This window comes from Quercus suber, unplaced genomic scaffold (genome assembly GCF_002906115.3).
Source record: "Quercus suber isolate HL8 unplaced genomic scaffold, Cork oak 2.0 scaffold_1058, whole genome shotgun sequence".
In the NCBI taxonomy this organism is placed as follows: domain Eukaryota; kingdom Viridiplantae; phylum Streptophyta; class Magnoliopsida; order Fagales; family Fagaceae; genus Quercus; species Quercus suber.
This window is the reverse complement of record NW_027070466.1, coordinates 9,350-30,000: the sequence shown is the minus strand read 5'-3', so window position 1 is coordinate 30,000 and position 20,651 is coordinate 9,350. Positions and strand designations below refer to the sequence as shown.

The window sequence follows — 20,651 nt, the reverse complement described above, 5'->3', positions numbered from 1 at the left end:
CGCCGGCCAGCTCTGGCGGCCCTTTAAGGTGCGCCGGGCTAGCTGTTAATGTCAGCAATCTTGACTTTTTCTGGTTCTGGTTTTGATCGCATATTTGAAGGTTTTTCTGGACTATGTTTGAGCTGATCTTGGTGTCTTTGGAAAGTGCTAGATGTTTAGTTTCCATAACATTAAAGAAATTGAAATTCCGACGGTCGGATCAAAAGTTATGGCCTCGTGAAGTGAGCTGACGTGTCTAGCATGGTTTTCAAAATATCTTAACCGTTTTAACTCCAAGTTCGACCCATGAATAGTTGTTGGAAAAGGAATTCAATAATCTTTTCAATAACACTGGCCCCAACCCATTATGATTGTCGGATCAAAATTAGAATTTTTGGTGCCTCTAGGAATCAACCTCGGGTTAAACTTGGTCAAAGTTGACGAAAATCTCCGAGTAGCTCAAGTTTGATGTAAAAGCATGAAAAATGTTGTTTTGGAGTGATTTTGACTAGCTTTACTTTTGGTCAATCTAGGTTTGACGGGGCATTTTGGTCAATTTGACCAAAAAAGGCATTTCGAGTGCTTCAATGCTCAAAAGGGTTACACCACATCAATCTAGATGTTTCCATAGCCCCATGAAGAAAAGTTGATATTTTTGAAATTTTTGGGGTCTAGCACACAAATCGAGGGTAAACAAAATACTGTATCAACATGCATTGATCTTTATTTTTCTTCTATTGAAGTAGAACTAGATGCTAAATTTATTTTTGATATTCTAGTCAATATGATCTGTTTTAATTTTGTGGCTCATGCCCTCATGGATGATATCAAGCAAATGGCTTCCCAAATTCCCAAGATTCACTTTAAGCACTGTTTCAGAGAGGCAAATAGGTGTGCTGACAAACTAGCAAGGATTGGAGCTCATCAAGACTCTAATTTTATTTTGTTTAATAGTCCGCCTTGTGGACTTGATTGACCTAATAGAGGCTAACCTCTCTGGTTTGTACTTAAACAGGCTCTACCCTGAGACATCCTTTGTTTCGTAGTTTTATGATATTTTCCTTTTAACCAAAAAGAAAAAAATAATATATATATATATACACACACACTCACATATCATACCAAATGGATTTTAGGGTACAATCCTCAATAGCTAAAACCCAACGAATGGGCTAAGAGGCTAAATACAACCAAAAAATAAGAAGAAGAAGAATATCATGACTCACTGTTGCAGTAGTGCATCATTGGTAGAATAAGCACTAATACAAATAAGGAGTCAGGGAAGGCTTTAGCATGCATGATGCTCCGTAATGCCCTAATGTGTCAACCATTCATCACAACTTGGTAGAGATTGGCATTGCAATAAACCCCAAAGAATTTCTAACAACTTATGTATTGTACCCACACCTAATAAAACATTATAAAAAGAGACACCCCCTCTCCTTGGTCTACAAAAGGAGAAGAGTACACAACGTGTAGTCCTCATTATTCATACATCTTGCTCTAGCAAGCAAGGGGATTTTCTTTGTAAAATCGTGTGTTATCTACGTTGTTAACTCCTCCTAATTAGTTTATAGTCACTAAAAGCAACCCAATTGCTCATTTGCCATTGGAACATCAATGACGGTAGACACCGCATTTTGTACTCCTTATTACTCGGGTCCCCGTTTTACAATGATGCTGAAATTCTAAGGCCCAAGTTTGGTTTTGGGCCCAATCAAATTCTAAATTGATTTGAGAAATGTTAAAATGGAAAACATAACTTTTTTTATGAGCAAAAAAATATCTATTTTTGGAAAATAAAGGTCAAGGAAACCCTCGGTTTGCATACGCAGGCAAGGACCTGCATATGCAAGTCTGATGCATGTGTACGCAAGCACTGACCTGCGTACGCAACTAGGGTTCCAAAAACCTATGAAAGGAAATTTTTTTGCATTTAAAGCTGAGGTTTGGAATGAATCCCACATCATCTGAGAGCCGTTCCAAACCCCAATTTTTCAACTATATAAAACCTTGCATGGTATATTTCAAAAACACATAGAAAATCCTAAGGGAAAACCTAAGATTTGCTAGAAATAGTGAATCAAAGAGGGAGTTTTTTCACAAGACATCCTCAAGTCAATTTTCATTTGATTGAGACCTTTTTTGGTCTTGATCTTTTGAGTTTAGGATCACTAATCACCTTTGTATTTAATTGTGAATAAATTGGTTGAAAGGAATGGTCAAAATCAAACTTGAAAAGCTTCTTGTTTGAGATATTGAGTTCTAAACTCTTTTCTTTTATTTCTACTTTAATCTTGTTTTTAATCTTGTTTCCTTACTTTGTTTGTGTTTAGATATGTTTAGGCAGCCTAGGGTTTAGTTTTTTTCTATTTTAAAGCATGTTAGGCTGCTAGATTTGTTGTTTTTAAGTCCTGCTCTGTTTTATGTGTTCCTGAGTTAAGGTTCATTAGGCGTGTCTACATACGCATGATTTTGTATGTGCACACAGACTCATGGTATGCATACACATATAAATGGCCTGCATATGCAGGCCTATGTATGCGCATGCATACTCGTGCTCAGAAACCCTAATTTGAGTTTTCTGCTTCTATTTCTCTATTTTTTTTACATCATATGCCTCTGTTTGGTTCCTTTTTATGCTTTTTAAGTCTCTATTCCTCTATTTAATTACTTGTTTACCTTTAACATGCTAGATTAGGGTTTCATTTTATTTCTTGCTTTAATTCTATGAACATGCATTCACATGACCATCCATTGGTGCATAGGTGCTAAGGTGCAGTAAGGTAAGTGAGGTAAGTCATGCATTTACATGAACGTGCATTGAGTATTTGTTTGATGATGAATATGAACATGTTTCGTTGGATGATATGCTTTGGATGTTTTGACGATATCACATGCTATTTCAATCTTGTTATGCCCACGTTTCTACCTTGATTTGACATATACATGTTTCTGCCTTGGATAAGATGAGATGTTCACCATGATAGATGTATGCTAGGGTTTGTGATGGTATGAGAAGCATGATATATGTTTGCTTGGGTTTGTGATGGTATGAGAAGCATGATAGATGTACTCTGGTAGTAAGATCAGTCCTTCCACGTAATGGCGTTATATACATGGTTATTAGACCATAAAACTAGGTGGCAACTCCTTTTCTCCACCCTAGTCCACTCGGCCAATGCGTACTCCCCAAACTATGCGCGCTGCACCCGCAATGACAACTAAATATATAGGTAATCCAAAACTAGTTCCTTCAAAGCCCTTTTTAAAACCCAATTACCACGCATAATATTTAGACAAAAAGAACATTTTTAATTTGTCAATTAAGTTGCTTACACAAATCATACCCTAACTCAAAAAGAAAAAATGCTTACAGTTGTGTGGTGCGGCAAGCAGACACCACATTTGAGGGGATTATTTCTATCTTTATCTTTATGTATTTGAACTAGTCGCTAATCCGTGCAATGCACGAGATAATTAAATAAAAAGATAATTAATCCACCTCACGATAAAAATAAATAAATAAATAAATAAATAAGCTAAAAGAATTGATAAGAGGTTGATTTCCCCCCATTAAGAAAAGAAAAAAAAAAAAAAAAAAAAAAATAACAACAACAACAACAACAACAACAACATTAAAGACAATATGAAAATTAATCGCAAAGAATTGCAACTGTTGTATGTTTACTTGGCTCAAAGCCAGGATTAAAATTCAATTTTACAACAATAAAAACATACAACTTCATATTAACTAAAAATTAACCTCATTACACAAATCCAATGTTTGCTATAATGTACTTTGCAGATCATGCATCTAAAAACACTCATTGTGTCAAGAATTTCAATAAACTCTACTGCCACTTTTATCTTTGTTCTAGACATTTAATTTACACAAAAGTCAATAGCAACCACAATTAGCTATCATGGTTGCTCAATGCTATGACAATCTTGACCTCATCTATTTCCATTAAACCTACATGTGAAAACTGATTTCAAGTAAAAATTACATTTTACACAAAATCTAAGCAAGCTAACTTGCCTTACATCTTATAATTAAGTTAACAACATCTTATAATCAAGTTAACAACATCTTATAATCTTACAACTATAGCTTCTTGCTCATTAAAAGGTCGTAGTCATGCACAAAGCTCCTACTCATTAGATTTTATTGGATTTTGAAAAGTTATAAAATTGCACATCATCAAACAACATAAGCATGAGATGATACTATTTCAATGAAGTGAACAAATCAGAAACAAAATCAATGCATATAACTCTAAATAGCTGCATGCAAAAAAAGAATATATATATATATATATATATATTCAAAAGCATAAATGAAAGCTTTATGTCATATAAGCAAAATCATAAATTCTCTTTTAAATAGCCTGCATTCCAATCAATAGCTTTTGTGTGTGACTACCTCCAAGAAAATAGAGTGATATATAGGAATGGTAACAGGTTAGGTTTGGGCCGTGTTTTTTGATACCCGAACCCAACCCACAGGTCCTCCCCTGTTATCCGGACCCAGCCTGTTTAATAAACGAGTCTTTTTTTTAGCCCCAAACTTGGCCCGTTGGGTCTCTGCAAGACCCGTCCAGCCACTTCTGGGCCTATTCCATGGCCGCAAAATCCAACCTAGTCTTATTTAAAAATTAAAAATAAATATAAAAACCCTAAACCCAATCCCAAACACAAATCAATCAACATTGTTATCAGTTAAATCCTCATACTCCATTTATCGTTTATGGAAGAAACAAAACTCCGATTTTTACATTTATGGACAGATTTTTACGTCAACACAACATTCACTCTGATTTTTACATATTGAATCCTCAAACAAATACCCAAAAACAAAAACTACTAAGAGAGGAACAAAACTCCATTTATCATTTATGGACAGATTTTTACATATTAAATCCTCAAACAAATACCCAAAAACAAAAACTACTGAGAGAGGAAATGAACCCAAAAAAAATATATACCAAAAAAAAAAAAAAAAGAACTTAGACCACTAAATCTCTCTCCGATCTAACAATCATGGGCTCCTCTGTGACAAAAACGGCAACCACCACGAGATTTGTGCTCCTCCATGAGGGTGAGGGTGGGTTGGTGAGTGAATGAGAGTGAGGGTGAGGATGAGATGTGAATGTCTGAACCTGATTTGTGACTTTAAGAGTCTTGGTGGAGCTTATTAAGGAGAGACCTTGGACTAGTGGTGAATGCCTACTTGGGCTGATGGTGCAAAGAGCTTGGACCGACAGTGAGAGGCAAAGACAGAGGTCGTGGCCCATGTCACTCTGTGAGGTGTGAGATTGAGAATGAGTAAGGCCGTGTGCTGTGTAGGAATGGCTGTGACTAAGTGTGCTTCTGTGAGGCAATGAGGGTGAGGAGGCATGAGTTGAAATGAGGGAGTGAGGTGAGGAGGCATGAGCTGAAAAATGAGGGAATTAAGGTTAGTTTATAGCTATATATATATAGGGGGTTTTTAGTAATTTCAGAATAATCGAGCCGAATCCGAGTCCGAGTTTTAGGCTGGACTTTTTATAAAATCCGGACCTAACCCGGACCCGCTTTGGGCTTCTTTTTTTAAAACCCATACCCGACCCTATTCCTTATCGGACCGGGTAAAACCCAACCCATTAGGGTCAAGCCAGGCCGAGTACCTACAGGTCGGGCAGAAATTACCATCCCTAGTGACATACAAGGAGAAATCTCTAGAAGGTAAAGTATTATTATTATTATTGATAGGTAGGTAAACTAATAGCTCATTCCTACAATAGAAAGACATTAAACGAATTGTGCATAGCATAACTATTAATATGTGCCTTTCATGCTCAAAATAGAACCTAATATGTGCAAAGGAGCATTCATTATATGACATGGCATTATCATCTAACTATCAAGTCTCAACCTGATGCAATTGAATTGAATATCAATAACCATTCAAACATAGAAATGTTAAACATCAAATGCTTTCAAGTCGCAATTTCTTAACATCTTTCACTTTTAAATTTTACCTATTAAGTTGACCAATCAATACTCAGAACCTTATAATATATATTTAAAGTACAAATAAAGTAGATTAATAATAGGGTAGGATTGAACCTCAGTAAGTCGCTACATGGACATATCATTGTAGAAAATATGGAATGAGACAAATAATCTGCTTGTGAGGATGGTCCTCTAATAAATTGCTAAATTAGAACTTTCTACACTGATGACCATTTATAATCAAGTGAAGATTATGAAATATAATGCCTAAAAAATGAGCGAAAATATTACAGTATATAAATGCAGAACTGATATAGAAAGGCAATATTTCTAACATGTTTCCAATTTTCTTGAAGTTCCAAACAATGTTGATAATATTTAAGGCACACAACATGATATACAACAACTAAATTTCTTTCATCAAGGCATTCGTTTTAATAAATTCCAATCACGTCAAAGAAAAATTTGGCATTTGTGAGATATAGAAAACGATGACCATAAGTCAAGTTAAATAGCAAAGAAAGAAGTCTAGCCTAAAGATGAACATTACGCTCTTTGCAAAACTTACTGCAAAACTTGGAAAATAGAAAAAGCGAAAACTTACCGAACATGTTTAGTGGGTGCCTACTTTGGAGGTTCAGTACGCTCTTTGTAAACAATTTTGAGGCATGGAGCCATGCCTCAATTCAGTTTCCCTCAAACAAATAATCAATTCTGAGGTTCAGCATGTTTTGCAGAAAGCCATGCCTCAATTCAATCTCTCATAGAAAATAGATGGAGTGAAAACCCACTAGTAAACAAAGAAGGCCAGCAAAGGTGGAAGTTTTGGAGATAGAGATTGGATGGAGAGAGAAGAGAGCAATTGAAGCTTTAATTTTCTAGCTATGGTAGGGTTTTTATGCGTATAAGTGTTGTAGTCAGGTTTTTTTTAAGAGTGTTGTGGGTTTTAGCTTTTTTTTTTTTTGGTTAGAAATAGTTTTTTTTTTGAGCTCCAGAGACTTCGGTTTTATATATATATATATATATATTAGCTTCGATTAGTTTTTAGAGCACTTTCATGGATTTGTAGTTTGGATTCAGTTAGGATTAGTTTTCATTGATGTTAATATTTTATCTTTATCTTTACTCATTGGAAGCCCAATAAAAGCTCCAAATGGTTTGTTTGTATTTAGACAATTATTGTCAAATATTGCAATCTTTGTGCATGCATGATGTGCTGGACTGTATTCCCTTTTTTTTTTTTTTTTTGGGAGCATTTAGAGATTGAGTCGTTGCCTCTCATGGTATTTAAATGCGTACTTTTCTTACACTAGTATGAAACTTTCATTGATATATTGCTTCATTCTTGTGTCTTCAGTTTCAGGCTATGGGTTGAATGCCATACAATGCATTTTATTTAAAACTTTTGTTCTTGTATCGATATTAACCACTTGACCTTTGCTCAAAGTATTTTTGGGTACAATTTCCACACATCTAGTAGCTGAAATCCAAAGCACTTGATTTGGATCGAAATAAATTAATAGTAGTTGAAATCCAAAGCTTTCCATATGCTATTTGACTTATCTCTCTCTATTATCGGATGCAAATTGTCTTTCAATTTGAATACCAGACTCAATGGTCAAAATTAATGAAATTAGCCGGTTATTTCCTAATAATAATAATCTAATTATAAAATGGTAAAGCTTATCGCACATTAGTCTGTATACACAAGTGTGTAATAAACACTGCCCTTTAGAAAAAGTGGGGTGAAGCCATTGCTGCATGCCTGCATATATGGTACAAATGTCTGCTTGGAGATACATATTCACCCTAGTTTCTCAAATAATGCATATTACACACGAACTTGAAATCGAGTGTATTATCACAAGAAAAAGTTTACACGTACGCATCCCTTTCTATAAATGACTTCGTTATGCCCATAATTACACATTTAGCACTCACATTAATTGCTGTAAAAGAATTGATGTAGATTCTAAACGAGGTCAATTACACTCCTTACACTACTTGGTTAGTACTAACCACGTTCAATTTTCAATTTCCTTTGGATACACTATCTTCTAACAACAAATCATTCAGAAGTAACAAGCTTGGCTGATATACCTTTCACCAGTTGTAACAAGTTATCACCACCCTCCTCAATTAAGATCTACTTTCATTTTTTCAGGCCTCCTCTGCAAAAGAAAAGTGGAGGATGGGTGGAACAAAGTTAGCAGAACATCAGATGTCATGACTGCCTCATTTCCAAACTAGGCAGAATATTATGATGGTGTTTGAGTATCGCCTTCACAGAACCTCCAAGATCCATCATCTTGCCTCTTTAGAACATAACGAACTTTATAAGTGCTGCAACCAATCAATGAGACAAAAGAAAAGGAAAATATCATAAAAAATAAATAAAATGTTCCAAATTCAGGTCATTAGGAGACAAAGAAAAGTTTGAATGCTGCAGGACAGCAAATAAATAACAAATCAGACCGAGAAATAAAAGATAGTTAGGGAGTATTACTAAAGATATTGTACTATTATCTTGGCAATCTTGACTAAGGCTGTGTTTGTTTCGGCTTTAAATTACTTCCAGAAATGCTTTTTCGTAAAACTAGAGTGTTTGGTTGAACCAATAAATTCAGTCAACTGAAATGCTTTTCCCCTTTGACCGTAAAATAACCCAAACACCCGTAAAACCATTTCTGTTCATATTTTCACTTCAAATCATTTCCGGATCACAGACACCCAAAGAGAGAGAGAGAAAGAGCAAGAAGAGGGAGTGGAGATCGCGCCCCAACCCCCAGACGCGCCAGCGAGATCGCGCCGGTTAGATCGTCCCGCCAAGATCGTCTCGTCGTCAATCACAGCACCATGCCGATCGCACCTGTCTCGTCGATCGCAGCACTGCGCCAATCAAGCAAAGATCGAACCCAGTCGCCTCAAGCACCTTCGCCGTCGCCTTCGCCTTCGAACCCACACGCCTTCGCCTCAAGCAAAGATCGCAGCACCGCGCCGACCCACACGCCTTTGCCTTTTGACCGAATTTGATGATTTTTTTTCTTTGGGTTTTGTTTCTTTTGTGTTTGTAGACTAAGAAATGATATTATATATTTGTTTGGAAGCTGAGAAAATGTGAGCAACAAGTAGAAAATGTGTTTTCTATAGTATTTTCAAGAATACAACTAAACACCAGAAAATATTTTTCAAAGCATTTTTTGAAATGCAACCAAACAGCCTGAATACATTTTCCTTTCCCAAAAATAGCATTTCCGGAAAATATTTTACATGAACCAAACACAGCCTAATTATCCAGCAATCTTTCTTTGAAGTAGTGAGTGTTCACAAATTAGTGAACCACATGGTGGGAATTAATATCCAAAACCAATGTATACACAATATTGAAAAGCAGACTTAAGATCTACAATTTTTTTCATTTTTTTTTTTCATTAGACTCGTATGACCACTGCACAATATGATTTTAGGAATCAATAAAAAAAAATCAAATCAACACATTTTATGAGCCCAATTACCTGTAATAATTTGGGTTCTTTTGCTGAGATTCATCAACAAGCTCTGCAGCTTCTTCCAACAAAGCCTCAATTTCTGCCATTTCTGCTCCGATCCCGTCAGATATAATTTCAGCTTGCAGAACAGACAGGTGTAGTAAAACGAATCTCCAATAACAACACTTGGCTTTTGCCGCATCAGCCAAAGCTTGCCACTGTGAACCATTAAGGGAAGAAAAAAAAAAAAAACCAAACAAACAAACAAACAGACATACAGTGATAAAGCATTAATTGTGTGCCTCCAGGAAAGAAAACTTAGATATTAACTGCATCAATATATTTTCTCCGCCATATGCGTTAAGCAAGCTTTACCATTACTTGGCTTTCTACGTTACTAAGTTCAGCCTTTCATTTAACCAATTTAAAATCTGCAGGGACTAGAATTACGATTCTTTCCTATATAATATTTCTATTATCCAAATCAATTTTTCAATTGATTCTAGTGCAAGTTAGTCACCCATAGGTTTTACTGACTAGAGACGAGTCCAAAGCACTCCTCTTTAGAAAAGTCCCCTACATTATCCATTAATTTCTTTGATATTTCAATCTCTCAAGATTACTTTTTTTTTTTTTTCCTTTGAAACAAGACCCAGCTTTGCATTGGGAGTATGCAATACATTCTCTACACAATGCAAGCATCCCATTTATCACATCACTAGTGATTCACCGAATATGATAGCTGTAAATATGTCATAAGTTGATAACTTCCTTCCAGCTATTTGGGATACCTAGCTTCGATTTGTTGCTCACTATAATCAGATTACTCAAAAATTCAGATTATCTGACCATATAATTATATACTTGTTCTATGAATCTATGACATGATGTGAAGACCAATCATGCATTTTACCTGAACAAGCATAGATTCATCAAGGACCTCAGAGAGGGTATGAACTTGATGGCTAGGCCCCAAAGCCTCAGCTTTAATTGCTTGCCATTGCCTAACAAGGGCTTCAGCTTCTTCCATAGGCATTAGCCTCCTAAACACAGCAGTCATAGAGGATGATATACTAGCAGCAGGGGATAAAACATGTGGATTTCCAGCATCTGAGTGGTTCCTGACCAGGATATTAACCATTGCTAGAAGCTTCTTGAGTCTGCTAGCAACACCACTTTCCTTAAGATGAGCTGGCCCTACGTTGTAATCCAAAGAAGAATCTAGTGTCTGAGAAAGCAAACTTGTCGTCGCATTTGTTTTACTAAAATCAAATTTAGAAGTTCTTCTCACATTACTATCACTAAGGCCTGATAACTTCAAGGCAGCAAACACAACACAACCCAGTACGGTAACAAAAGTAATCCTTCCAACTGACCAACTTTCCCAAATTTTACTATGGTGTGTACCTATATTCCTACCAGATGATGCACTACTACCATCGCTACTTTTGCCCAATATTAATGGACTCTGAAAATCTGGAGCCAACTGCTTAACAGCAGACCCAGACCCAGGAAGTCGAGAAGAGCTCACATATGGAAGAGATTCCTCAAAAAATTTCCGCTCTGACAGAGGAGCAGTGGCCAGTGGTCTCTGGCATATGGCAGGAACAGTATGTGCAGCTCCTTTACTTTTTTTGCTCCCAGGAGATTTCTTTTCACCACTGAAAAAATTGACCTGCAGAGCCATACATCCGTTATGACTTCATATTAAAAATTAAAACTACATCCACATTATGAACCTTACCAAAGAAGGAGAACAATCTCGTGTGTCTGGAAAGACAGCAAGGACAACATCCTTCAGCCAAATTTCCTAGTCAAGAACAGAAGGCAGTCTAACATGAGAAGGCATCAACCTCAATGACAAGCATGAAATTGGTAGTGAAAATAAAGTGTCAGATGGCATCATATGTAACTTAATCCATGATGTAGCAAAACAACATATCTAAACCACTTCACTTTACTGAGCACAAAATAAGAAAACCAACACAAAAAATGAGAATAAGTGTTAATGCAGGCTCTGATCTCCTGGAGTAAATCCCTAAATTGCTGATGGATTCAATAAGAAAAATCATAGTTTATGAAGGCAATATACAAGATCCTATCATCCAAGATGCATTTTTTCTATAAGTAATAATATTTTATTAAAAAGGGCAAAGCCCAAGTACATGGGGAGTATACAAGAGCTATGCAACAAATAAAGACTTAAAAATACCTAGATCCAAGAACTCTAAAAGAGAAGAACAACAAACATGAGTCAACCAATCAATCATAGATCTAAGAAAGCAGAGTTTCAAATGAAGCAAAGATATCTCAATCTCATCAAATGATCTGGCATTGGATAACATCCAAATATACCACATTAGACAGAGGGATAACATTCCACACGTCAAAGCTTTGATTGCCTCTAAAGCTACATCTCCAACAGGTCAGGGGGTCTTTCACCAAGAAAGGAAACTAATGGAGAGCATTACATTGCCAAGAAGAATCATATGCTACTAAAGCAAATAAATTGCAAATAGATATTGATAAATCAGTATAGAAGTTAACCACAATATATCAACATGCATCACTTGAGCTCCCCATAATGAAAGGACCCCCCCCCCCCCCCTAGATAGAAGAATCTTGGAGGAGCTTGCACCTGCTTGCACATTGGAAATATTAGGCATGCCTCATTCACCTGAAAATGCTGAACGGAGACGAGGAGCAATTGCAGCCTTGCGTGAACTGCTCAGACAGGGCCTCGAGGTTGAAACTTCATGCCAAGTCGAAGACTGGCCATGCTTCTTGAGCCAAGCACTTAATAGGCTAATGGCAACAGAGATAGTTGATCTTCTTCCATGGGATAGTTTAGCCATTACACGAAAGAATAAGAAATCACTTGAATCACAGAATCAAAGGGTTGTAATTGATTTCAATTGTTTCTACATGGTGTTAATAGCTCATGTAGCACTCGGATTTTCAAGCAAGCAGAAAGATTTGGTAAGTCCTTTCTGTGTGGCTTGTTTACTAAATATTCCTATCCCCACTCCACTCCTTGCTATACTATAATTTCTTAGAAAAAAAGTTATTGATAATTTAGTATATTTTGTACGTTTCTTTTATCATCAACATTACTATTCAGGTTTGATTTCTTTAGGAGATAGATGGAGAGGGAGGGTTGTGCTCCATTTACAAATCTCACTTTTCATGTAACTTTTGTGAAGATAAACAAGGCAAAAACTATGTGTGAATGTTTGGTAGCATCAGAAGGAATTGATCTGAAACTTGAAGATGCTTTTTGCTTGTTCCTTCTTGGACAGGTACAGTATTCATTTTGGTCCATACTATTTTTAGCACTGACTCAAATAAAATATTGTGGAAATTTTTTCTTGGCTCATCTGATATAATTTCATTCCATTTTCCATTTTTGCCCAGTATGTTTATTAAAATACTTTGATTTATACATTGCTCTCTAGGGTAATGAGGCCGATGTTGCTGACAAGCTCCAACATCTTGAATTGAATTCAAATTCCACTACACGAAATTCAATCTCGGGGAAGGAAACAAAACATGTTTCTGGTGTGAAACCATCATTGGTTTGTCTTCTCTCTCTCTCTCTCTCACTCATGCTTCTGTCTTTGGAATTATGATTTTTGTTGCTCTTAATAACATGTTACTGAAACTGCTTGGGGGTTTTTGGNGCTTGACTTTTTTTTTTTTTTTTTAAAAGTATATTTTTATTTTGGGTTTGCAGGATCTTGTAATGGATGTAAGGGATAAGCTTCTTTTTGAACCAGAATATGCTGGTAATATTAGGGAAAACATCCCACCTAAAACTCCCCTTAGAATTCCTTGGCCTTGGTTGCCTGCTGCTCTTTGCCTCCTTCAAGAGGTACACTACACCTTTTTACTTATTACCATTTTGTTTCGGCACTGCAGAAAAATCTTGGTTAATGGAAAAATAGCCCAAAGAAATGAAAACTTTTGTTTTTTTCTCTTCTCATTCCATTCATTCTGCTGTCACCACCATGCCTAAATGAAATATTAGTGATTTTCAGTGTGAGTCAAATAGTAGGAAAAGTGTTGGTGGGTACATTTTTTGGGTTGCAACCAAACACAAGCTGCCAATTTACACAGAGATAGTAGATAATCACTGTACTTTAGGATTTTGTTTTAGGTTCCATGTGCACAAGAATCATATCCTTTTTGTATGGTCATGGTTCGTTTGTTGTAGCCTTGTAGGGTTAGTGGTGAAACGTACATCCTGTCCTGCTTGTGAATCTTTGTTATTTCTATATTCTACCATATCATTACCCTCTTACTACTTTGGTAAACCCGCAGAATATTTTCTTCCATTTGTAATGTCAAGTACTTGTTAGAATAAAACAAAATAAGGCTTTTGGTTTGGAATATAGATATGATATTATGTGGATTTCTCCTATTTAGGTTGGAGAGGCAAAGCTTGTATTGGATATTGGTCGGGCAGCTCTTCAACGTCCAGATGCTAAGCCATATGTTCATGATTTGCTTCTGTCTATGGCACTGGCTGAGGTAAGACATATTAGCAAGGAGGTCAGGGAGTTGAACCCTCTTTTTGTAGCTGCCTTGTTATGCCTCCTTTTCTTATCATAGGTGCTTTCTTGAAGTGTGCTATTGCAAAGATTGGTTTCGAGAAGAACAAGGTGTCCCATGGATTTGAAGCGCTTGCTCGTGCTCAGTGTCTTCTAAGGAGTAAAATATCTCTTGGAAAAATGACATTGTTATCTCAGGTAATGCTCATTTCAAGAAAGCATTTGCTTGGTTCAGTCTGCAATATGCATCTTTCAATTGCTTTTGGGGTTGGTGAGTTGGTCTAGTGGTTTCCAAGGTCTCATGAGATTTATGAGGTCTCGGGTACAAAACTCCTAGCTAGCATATTGAGGCCACCCAAGGAATTCCTCCCTTTAATTATCAGGTGTGTGTGGGATGGGGGGCCTGCACATGTTAGGGGAATATTCAAGTGCTCGAAGAGTTTTGGACACCCATGTTAGCAAAAATAAATATTTGACAAATCAATAGTTGAAAATAAAACAATCTGATTTTTCTCAATCTTTTCAGCCATGCATTAGAAAAAAATTCCAAATAATTAGTGAAAGTGTGATTAAATCAGATCATGAAATATAAATATATATATATATATATGTAGAGAGAGAGAGAGAGAGAGGGCCTTGAAACATTGAATAGGGGGTGGGTGCTGCTACTTGGCAGCTTTTTAATTTATGCCGTACTTGTTGCTTGCCATATTTAAAATTGACTTCCTACTGTTTGTGGTAAATTTGTGTGCCTTGGTTTCTAGATAGAAGAATCTTTGGAGGAGCTTGCACCTGCTTGCACATTGGAAATATTAGGCATGCCTCATTCACCTGAAAATGCTGAACGGAGACGAGGAGCAATTGCAGCCTTGCGTGAACTGCTCAGACAGGGCCTCGAGGTTGAAACTTCATGCCAAGTCGAAGACTGGCCATGCTTCTTGAGCCAAGCACTTAATAGGCTAATGGCAACAGAGATAGTTGATCTTCTTCCATGGGATAGTTTAGCCATTACACGAAAGAATAAGAAATCACTTGAATCACAGAATCAAAGGGTTGTAATTGATTTCAATTGTTTCTACATGGTGTTAATAGCTCATGTAGCACTCGGATTTTCAAGCAAGCAGAAAGATTTGGTAAGTCCTTTCTGTGTGGCTTGTTTACTAAATATTCCTATCCCCACTCCACTCCTTGCTATACTATAATTTCTTAGAAAAAAAGTTATTGATAATTTAGTATATTTTGTACGTTTCTTTTATCATCAACATTACTATTCAGGTTTGATTTCTTTAGGAGATAGATGGAGAGGGAGGGTTGTGCTCCATTTACAAATCTTACCCCCTCAAATACGTCTCATGAGTAATATACTTTTAAAAAAAAAAAAAAAAAGTCAAGCAAGGCATATGAATATGAATACTAGTTATAACAAAATTTGTCAAAGTATGTGTATACCTGACGAGATGTAACAACATCCATGGTGTAACCTTCTTCAATCTCCGCACTTTTCAAATTCATAACGGACTTAACTATCTCATCTTTCTCAGCTCGATCATTAACACCAATAAGCTGCAATTTGCGATGCAATTTTTATATTATTATATATTAATTCCATAAGAAAGTTACATAAAAAGAAAAACAAAATCTGACCTGGTAACAGGTGACGGGGATATCAACGGTAACATGAACATGATTATTAATAATGTGGGTGTCAATGGCGTTGAGTCTGGAGCGGCGGCGAGTGAGAATGTCACAGTACCTCAAATGTGATACCCTAAAACAAGAAGAAGACACCTTGAATTTGGAGGAATTGGAGCTCCTGATTCTTAGCATTACTATTGCTGATGCTAATGCTGCTGATGCTGATAATGATGATGCTCTGTCCAAACCCACCACATCTTTATTCCAACAACGATTCCATAAATCTTGCGACACACCCATTTCACAATTCACCACCATAAACAAATTTGCTTGCCGCCTGAGCCTGAGCCTGAGGGAACGGGGAACTACTGTTTGTCTGAGAGACAAAACTAGTACTATTTTATATTTCTCTCTTATTTATTTTTAACTTTCTCTACTTAGTTTCATTTTCAATATATTAATAATTAATGACTGGTAAAGTACCACTAATGTAAAGAAAAGTGTTTGTCTTAGTAAAAATAACATAGTTCCGTCAGGTCGGGTTGACTCGGCCCGATGGACCCATTATTAGAATCTCCAATGCTTTTAAATAGTGTCGTTCTGATAGAGTAAACACACGACAGAATATAAACCTTGCTTAAACCCAAAGGAATACAAGTAACAAAATATTCAGTCTTTTGTAAAACATTTTACCAAAGAAAAATTGTCAAATATTTTTCTAACTCCTCTAACACAACCCTTCTCCCTTCCCTTCTCTCTTTCTAACACAAACACAATCCCCCCTCACTCTCTTCTTCTCTCTTTTTCAGACCACCCTCTTCAAAATCTCGAATTATTGTCAATTTGCCAATTTGTCCAATATCATCTTGTTGAAGGTCGTTTTTTCACATTTTAGCACATTAGATATGTGTCTTGATACTATTGGACACCATCTAGTATGGGCATTTTTCTAAGAAGGAATTTGGGTCTAATGCTTTCGCGAAACGGGCTTTGGGTTCCCATCCTGCCGCTAATAGTTTGTGCACAAACGTTAAGTCCGATCTAAGGAGCGCCTACGAAATGGACTTATTCTCCTCTTCTATTGCCCTATAAAGGGTTATTCTCCTCTTTTTGCACAAGGAACATTTATTCTGTTATGTAATGAGACTTTCTCCATAGAATGGGTTGTTCTCCACCTTTTGCAGATTAATCATTACTCCGCTTTATGATTTTAAGTTTGCATAAAAAATACTAAAACCCAAAGAAAGTACTCATCAATCAAATGTAGTTTACAACATGTTAGCACACATATTCTCAGATGTATTTATATATTTACACATATATTTGTATATTTACTTATATGTATTCACACATATATGTATAAAATACACTCTACAAAACAAATCGGGCTAAAAAGATTTCAAATCCAACTCACACAATCTTATTACTTAACGTTGACACAAAATTGTTAGGTCTAGAATGTGAGTCAGATTGGTCGTATTAAGATGAATATTAAGAAACTCAAGAGAGATGTGTCTCGTGGGAGAGAGGAAGTTTTCTAGCAATGCATGTCAATACTACTATTCTGTGGTAATCTCTTTCTCTCTAGGTGTTTTCTACAGAAGAGTTTAAGTACACTACTGTGCACAAATTCTCAATATTTTCTCCACTAATTTTCTCTTATTTATTTCTCATTATATTCTCTCATTCTTTTTGTTTCTTTTTGTTTTCTCTTTTTCTCTCTTCCCCTTGTGTTACCTCCTCCCTTGGGCAGGTGATATCTACTCCTTTTATACTTGAAATTGAGTGGTTCTTTTACCTTTTTTGCTTTTCTTTCGATTTCTCGAGCTCCATGTTTGTCTATCTCTAATGACTAATTTTTCTCTCTTTTTTGGGTTACAACCACGGAAGAGTTCTTTGGTTTTTTAGGTGGGTTTAAGGTTATAACTTGGTTTCCATTTAGTGCAAATGGTGGAAGACAATTAATGCTATTTGTATATTTATGGTTCCTAGACCTAATCTAGGTGGCGACTCCATATTTCTCCGCCATAGTCCACCTTCGGCCAAGGCATACTCACCCAATGTGAGGATGACACCACGCCGTGTTTGTGCGCGCTGGCCCTTATGCCCACAGTGGCGACTCCACTGGGAATAGAGAGTCTGATTCCAATGTGTCTTACTTCTTAGTCTTAATAAATGCTTATTCAATATTTGTTTGCACACTCTTCACTTGGCTCTTTTTGTCCTTTTCACCCGGGTTGATGATGAGTAGGAAGATGGAGGCTCCATTCGGGCCAAAATCTTCTAGAGTTCATCCCATCAACTCACAATTTGTGTCATTGCCTATAATGGGCTTGAGTACATTAACAGTTTGCCACCAATCCACTATGGTCCATTTAGGCCCAAGGTTGGAATCATGGCCCACCTAGTTGTGAGTGACCTAATGATCTATCCCTTTAGCTCTAGGCAGCCTACCCACACTTAGAGAGATCCTAGATCCTATCAATAAGAGGGTACCCTTTATATCTTTTATTTGTTTAACCATATATCTTGTGTTCACCTAATTCTAAAGGACAAATAAAAGATATAAAAAATTTTGAGGATGATCCAAAAGTTATGGCATACCCTAAGATAGTGGGATAAAAGAAAGTAAGTTCTCACATATAAGAGGCTTGTTCCAAAGTCCAAAGGTATATCTTAACTTGAAAAGTCACATAAGACCATAGCCTAGTAGCTATCATAAGTCCAAATTAAAAGGCCTCTTGAAAAGGAGAACCTTGGGCCTAAGGTAATTGTGGTGGCTAAGCCCATTTGTATGATGACTTTGGGCTTGGACCCCTAATTTACTTGTATTTTGGGTTGGGCTTATCCCACAATGGGAGGTCCAAGAGATGATTTTACAGGTTTCTGATGGAATCGAATGGTCGTTTGGGCCCCAAACTCTCTCGACTCTAGCCCAACCAAGAAGTTAGTAGTGTTACTGAGTCCTTTTTCTTGTACCCGAAAAAAACTTCTCAACCCCCAATGAATCTTTCCTCACTACTTTTGTGCCTCTCTCTTTCTCTCTCTCTTCCAATTTTTCCAACCCCCCATCACATTCCCTCTACCCCCCTTTTTCAACCTTCTTTTAGTGAGTTCATCATGATGAAGTGTGGTCTTTCCCAAATAGGTGGGCCCTCCCAACTCCATATTCTTGACTTGATGGGACCCATTGTATGCTTCTGAGATGACATCCTTGGAACTTGCACTAGACGCCGTGATATGCTCGACAGGCGAATTCCCCCAAAGGCACTATCTTTCATCCACGGCTAGACAGGTGACTGACTCAATGTTCTCAGCAGTGTTTGGTTTAGTGTTGAGATGGGCAAGGCTAGTTTAAGGGAATAGACCAAGGTCTCGGGCTAGGCTTTTGATTATGGTCTGTGTAGTAATAAATATGCTATGGACTTAACATCCAACATCTTATAAAGCAAATATAAAATTCCCTAATCTTAGGCCTCCTTGTTGTATTCCAAGGCCCAAAATGATGAGAAATTCATATACTTTGAGAGGAAGGCCGCAATATGTTCTAGCTAGAGTGCTGCTTAAAAAATAATGATGATAATGAATGAAAAAAAAGAAGAAGAGCCCAAAGGTGATGGATACATTGTAAACCCATATTTAAGACAAAGGGTTGACAATCTCTATGCACGTTCTAATGAAAGCACGCGAGAGTAAGATAAGAGCTTTATTGTAAATGGACTAAAGCCCAATGAAACAAGGGGAAAAGTTCATGAGAGGAAAGGGAGCGATTTTGTAATTGGGCCTTCATTAAAATAGACTTAAAGACTTTCTAAGAACATCTGAGATTAATAAAAGAATATTTTAATTGGGACATGGGCTTAATAAAATGGGGCTTCTTTTCAAGCACCATTGCACCACCAAGATCAAACAAGCACGTCCCCACTCCAATTTGGGTTTGAGAAAAGAACGAAAGGTGTTTGATTAAGGTTGAGGTCACACATCATGAAGAGACATTTCAAGAGGAAATATCTTGAGAAGAAATGGCCTGTCCAATCAATGGGGCACTTGCATAAAAAATAATTAAGACTATAGAAGAGCAAGTTGATGCCCTTAGGAAAATAAGGAGTTGTCTCTCCAAAAGTTGAGGAAAGCAAGCTAAAGAAGCCTGTGCATGTGGGGATATATGACAAGCATGAAAGAAAAGAATAGGATGAGAAGGATAAGGCCGATTTGGAGAGAAACAAGCAATTTGAGAAGCTTACCGTGGATACCATAGCTATGAACAAAAAGATGGAGAAGATGCAACTAGCCTTTCGCAAGGTTCAAGGGATGGAAGTTTGCCTCTACAACATAGGTGAATTGAGTTCCAAAACCCCTATCGCTTTGCCTCCCAAGTTTAAAATTTCTGATGTGGAAAAGTTTGATGGGATTAGGGATCCTAAGCAACATGTTAGGAGATTTATAAGCATTGCCGAAATGAAAGGGTTAAATGAGAAGTAAACTTTACATGCATTCCCTCTATCACTCACAGGAGGTACATCAAGATGGTACTATAGCTAGGATTCAAACAAGGCCAAAGTGTGGAATGAGCTAGTGGAATTGTTTGTGGATCAATTCATTTTCAATACTATGTGATTGATGTAACTTTGAGGGACTTAGAGACCACTGAGCAAGGACTTGGGAAGAGTTTCTCTGAATACATGACAAGGTGGAAAGGGAAAGCATCCAAAATGGTTAATAAGCCAAATGAGAAGGACCAAATCAATATGATTATCAAGAATTTGCTTCCGACATATAATAGTAGGCACTTGCCATCACCTATTAGTTCTTTTGAGGAGTTGTGTGGTTGTGAAACTAGGATTGAGGATGCCATCAATAATGGGCAATTAGAGAAAGGCGAGAGCAAGCCTCCAATCCAAAAGACATATGAAGGAGGAGCGGCCACTTCTAAAGCACCCAATCCTGTGAATGTAAGTGTCATCATACCTCAATAACCTTTAGCTTACCCAAGCTTCACAAA

The 20,651-nt window shown here is 36.9% G+C and overlaps 2 protein-coding genes and 1 long non-coding RNA gene across 3 annotated transcripts in view; 1 reads left to right on the top strand and 2 right to left on the bottom strand.

Annotated features, from left to right (window-relative positions):
- Positions 1-6,914, bottom strand: part of LOC136065632 (uncharacterized) — an 8,413-nt gene extending 1,499 nt beyond the window's left edge. The window contains exon 1 of the long non-coding RNA XR_010627253.1: positions 6,581-6,914. This is a non-coding gene — a long non-coding RNA (uncharacterized LOC136065632). The remainder of the gene's footprint in view (positions 1-6,580) is intronic.
- An 875-nt stretch (positions 6,915-7,789) lies between these two features.
- Positions 7,790-16,094, bottom strand: LOC111984059 (plastid division protein CDP1, chloroplastic). Its single transcript, XM_024015688.2, has 6 exons — positions 15,659-16,094; positions 15,464-15,577; positions 11,209-11,274; positions 10,378-11,139; positions 9,492-9,682; positions 7,790-8,319 (listed from the first exon to the last, which is right to left on the bottom strand). The coding sequence occupies exons 1-6, from the start codon at positions 15,965-15,967 to the stop codon at positions 8,235-8,237; spliced, it is 1,527 nt and encodes a 508-aa protein (XP_023871456.2). The 5' UTR covers positions 15,968-16,094; the 3' UTR covers positions 7,790-8,234.
- LOC136065631 (plastid division protein CDP1, chloroplastic-like) lies at positions 13,178-15,283 on the top strand. The gene is made up of 4 exons (XM_065769120.1): positions 13,178-13,335; positions 13,890-13,994; positions 14,090-14,212; positions 14,779-15,283. The coding sequence occupies exons 1-4, from the start codon at positions 13,207-13,209 to the stop codon at positions 15,214-15,216; spliced, it is 795 nt and encodes a 264-aa protein (XP_065625192.1). The 5' UTR covers positions 13,178-13,206; the 3' UTR covers positions 15,217-15,283.
- Positions 16,095-20,651: the final 4,557 nt, after the last annotated feature.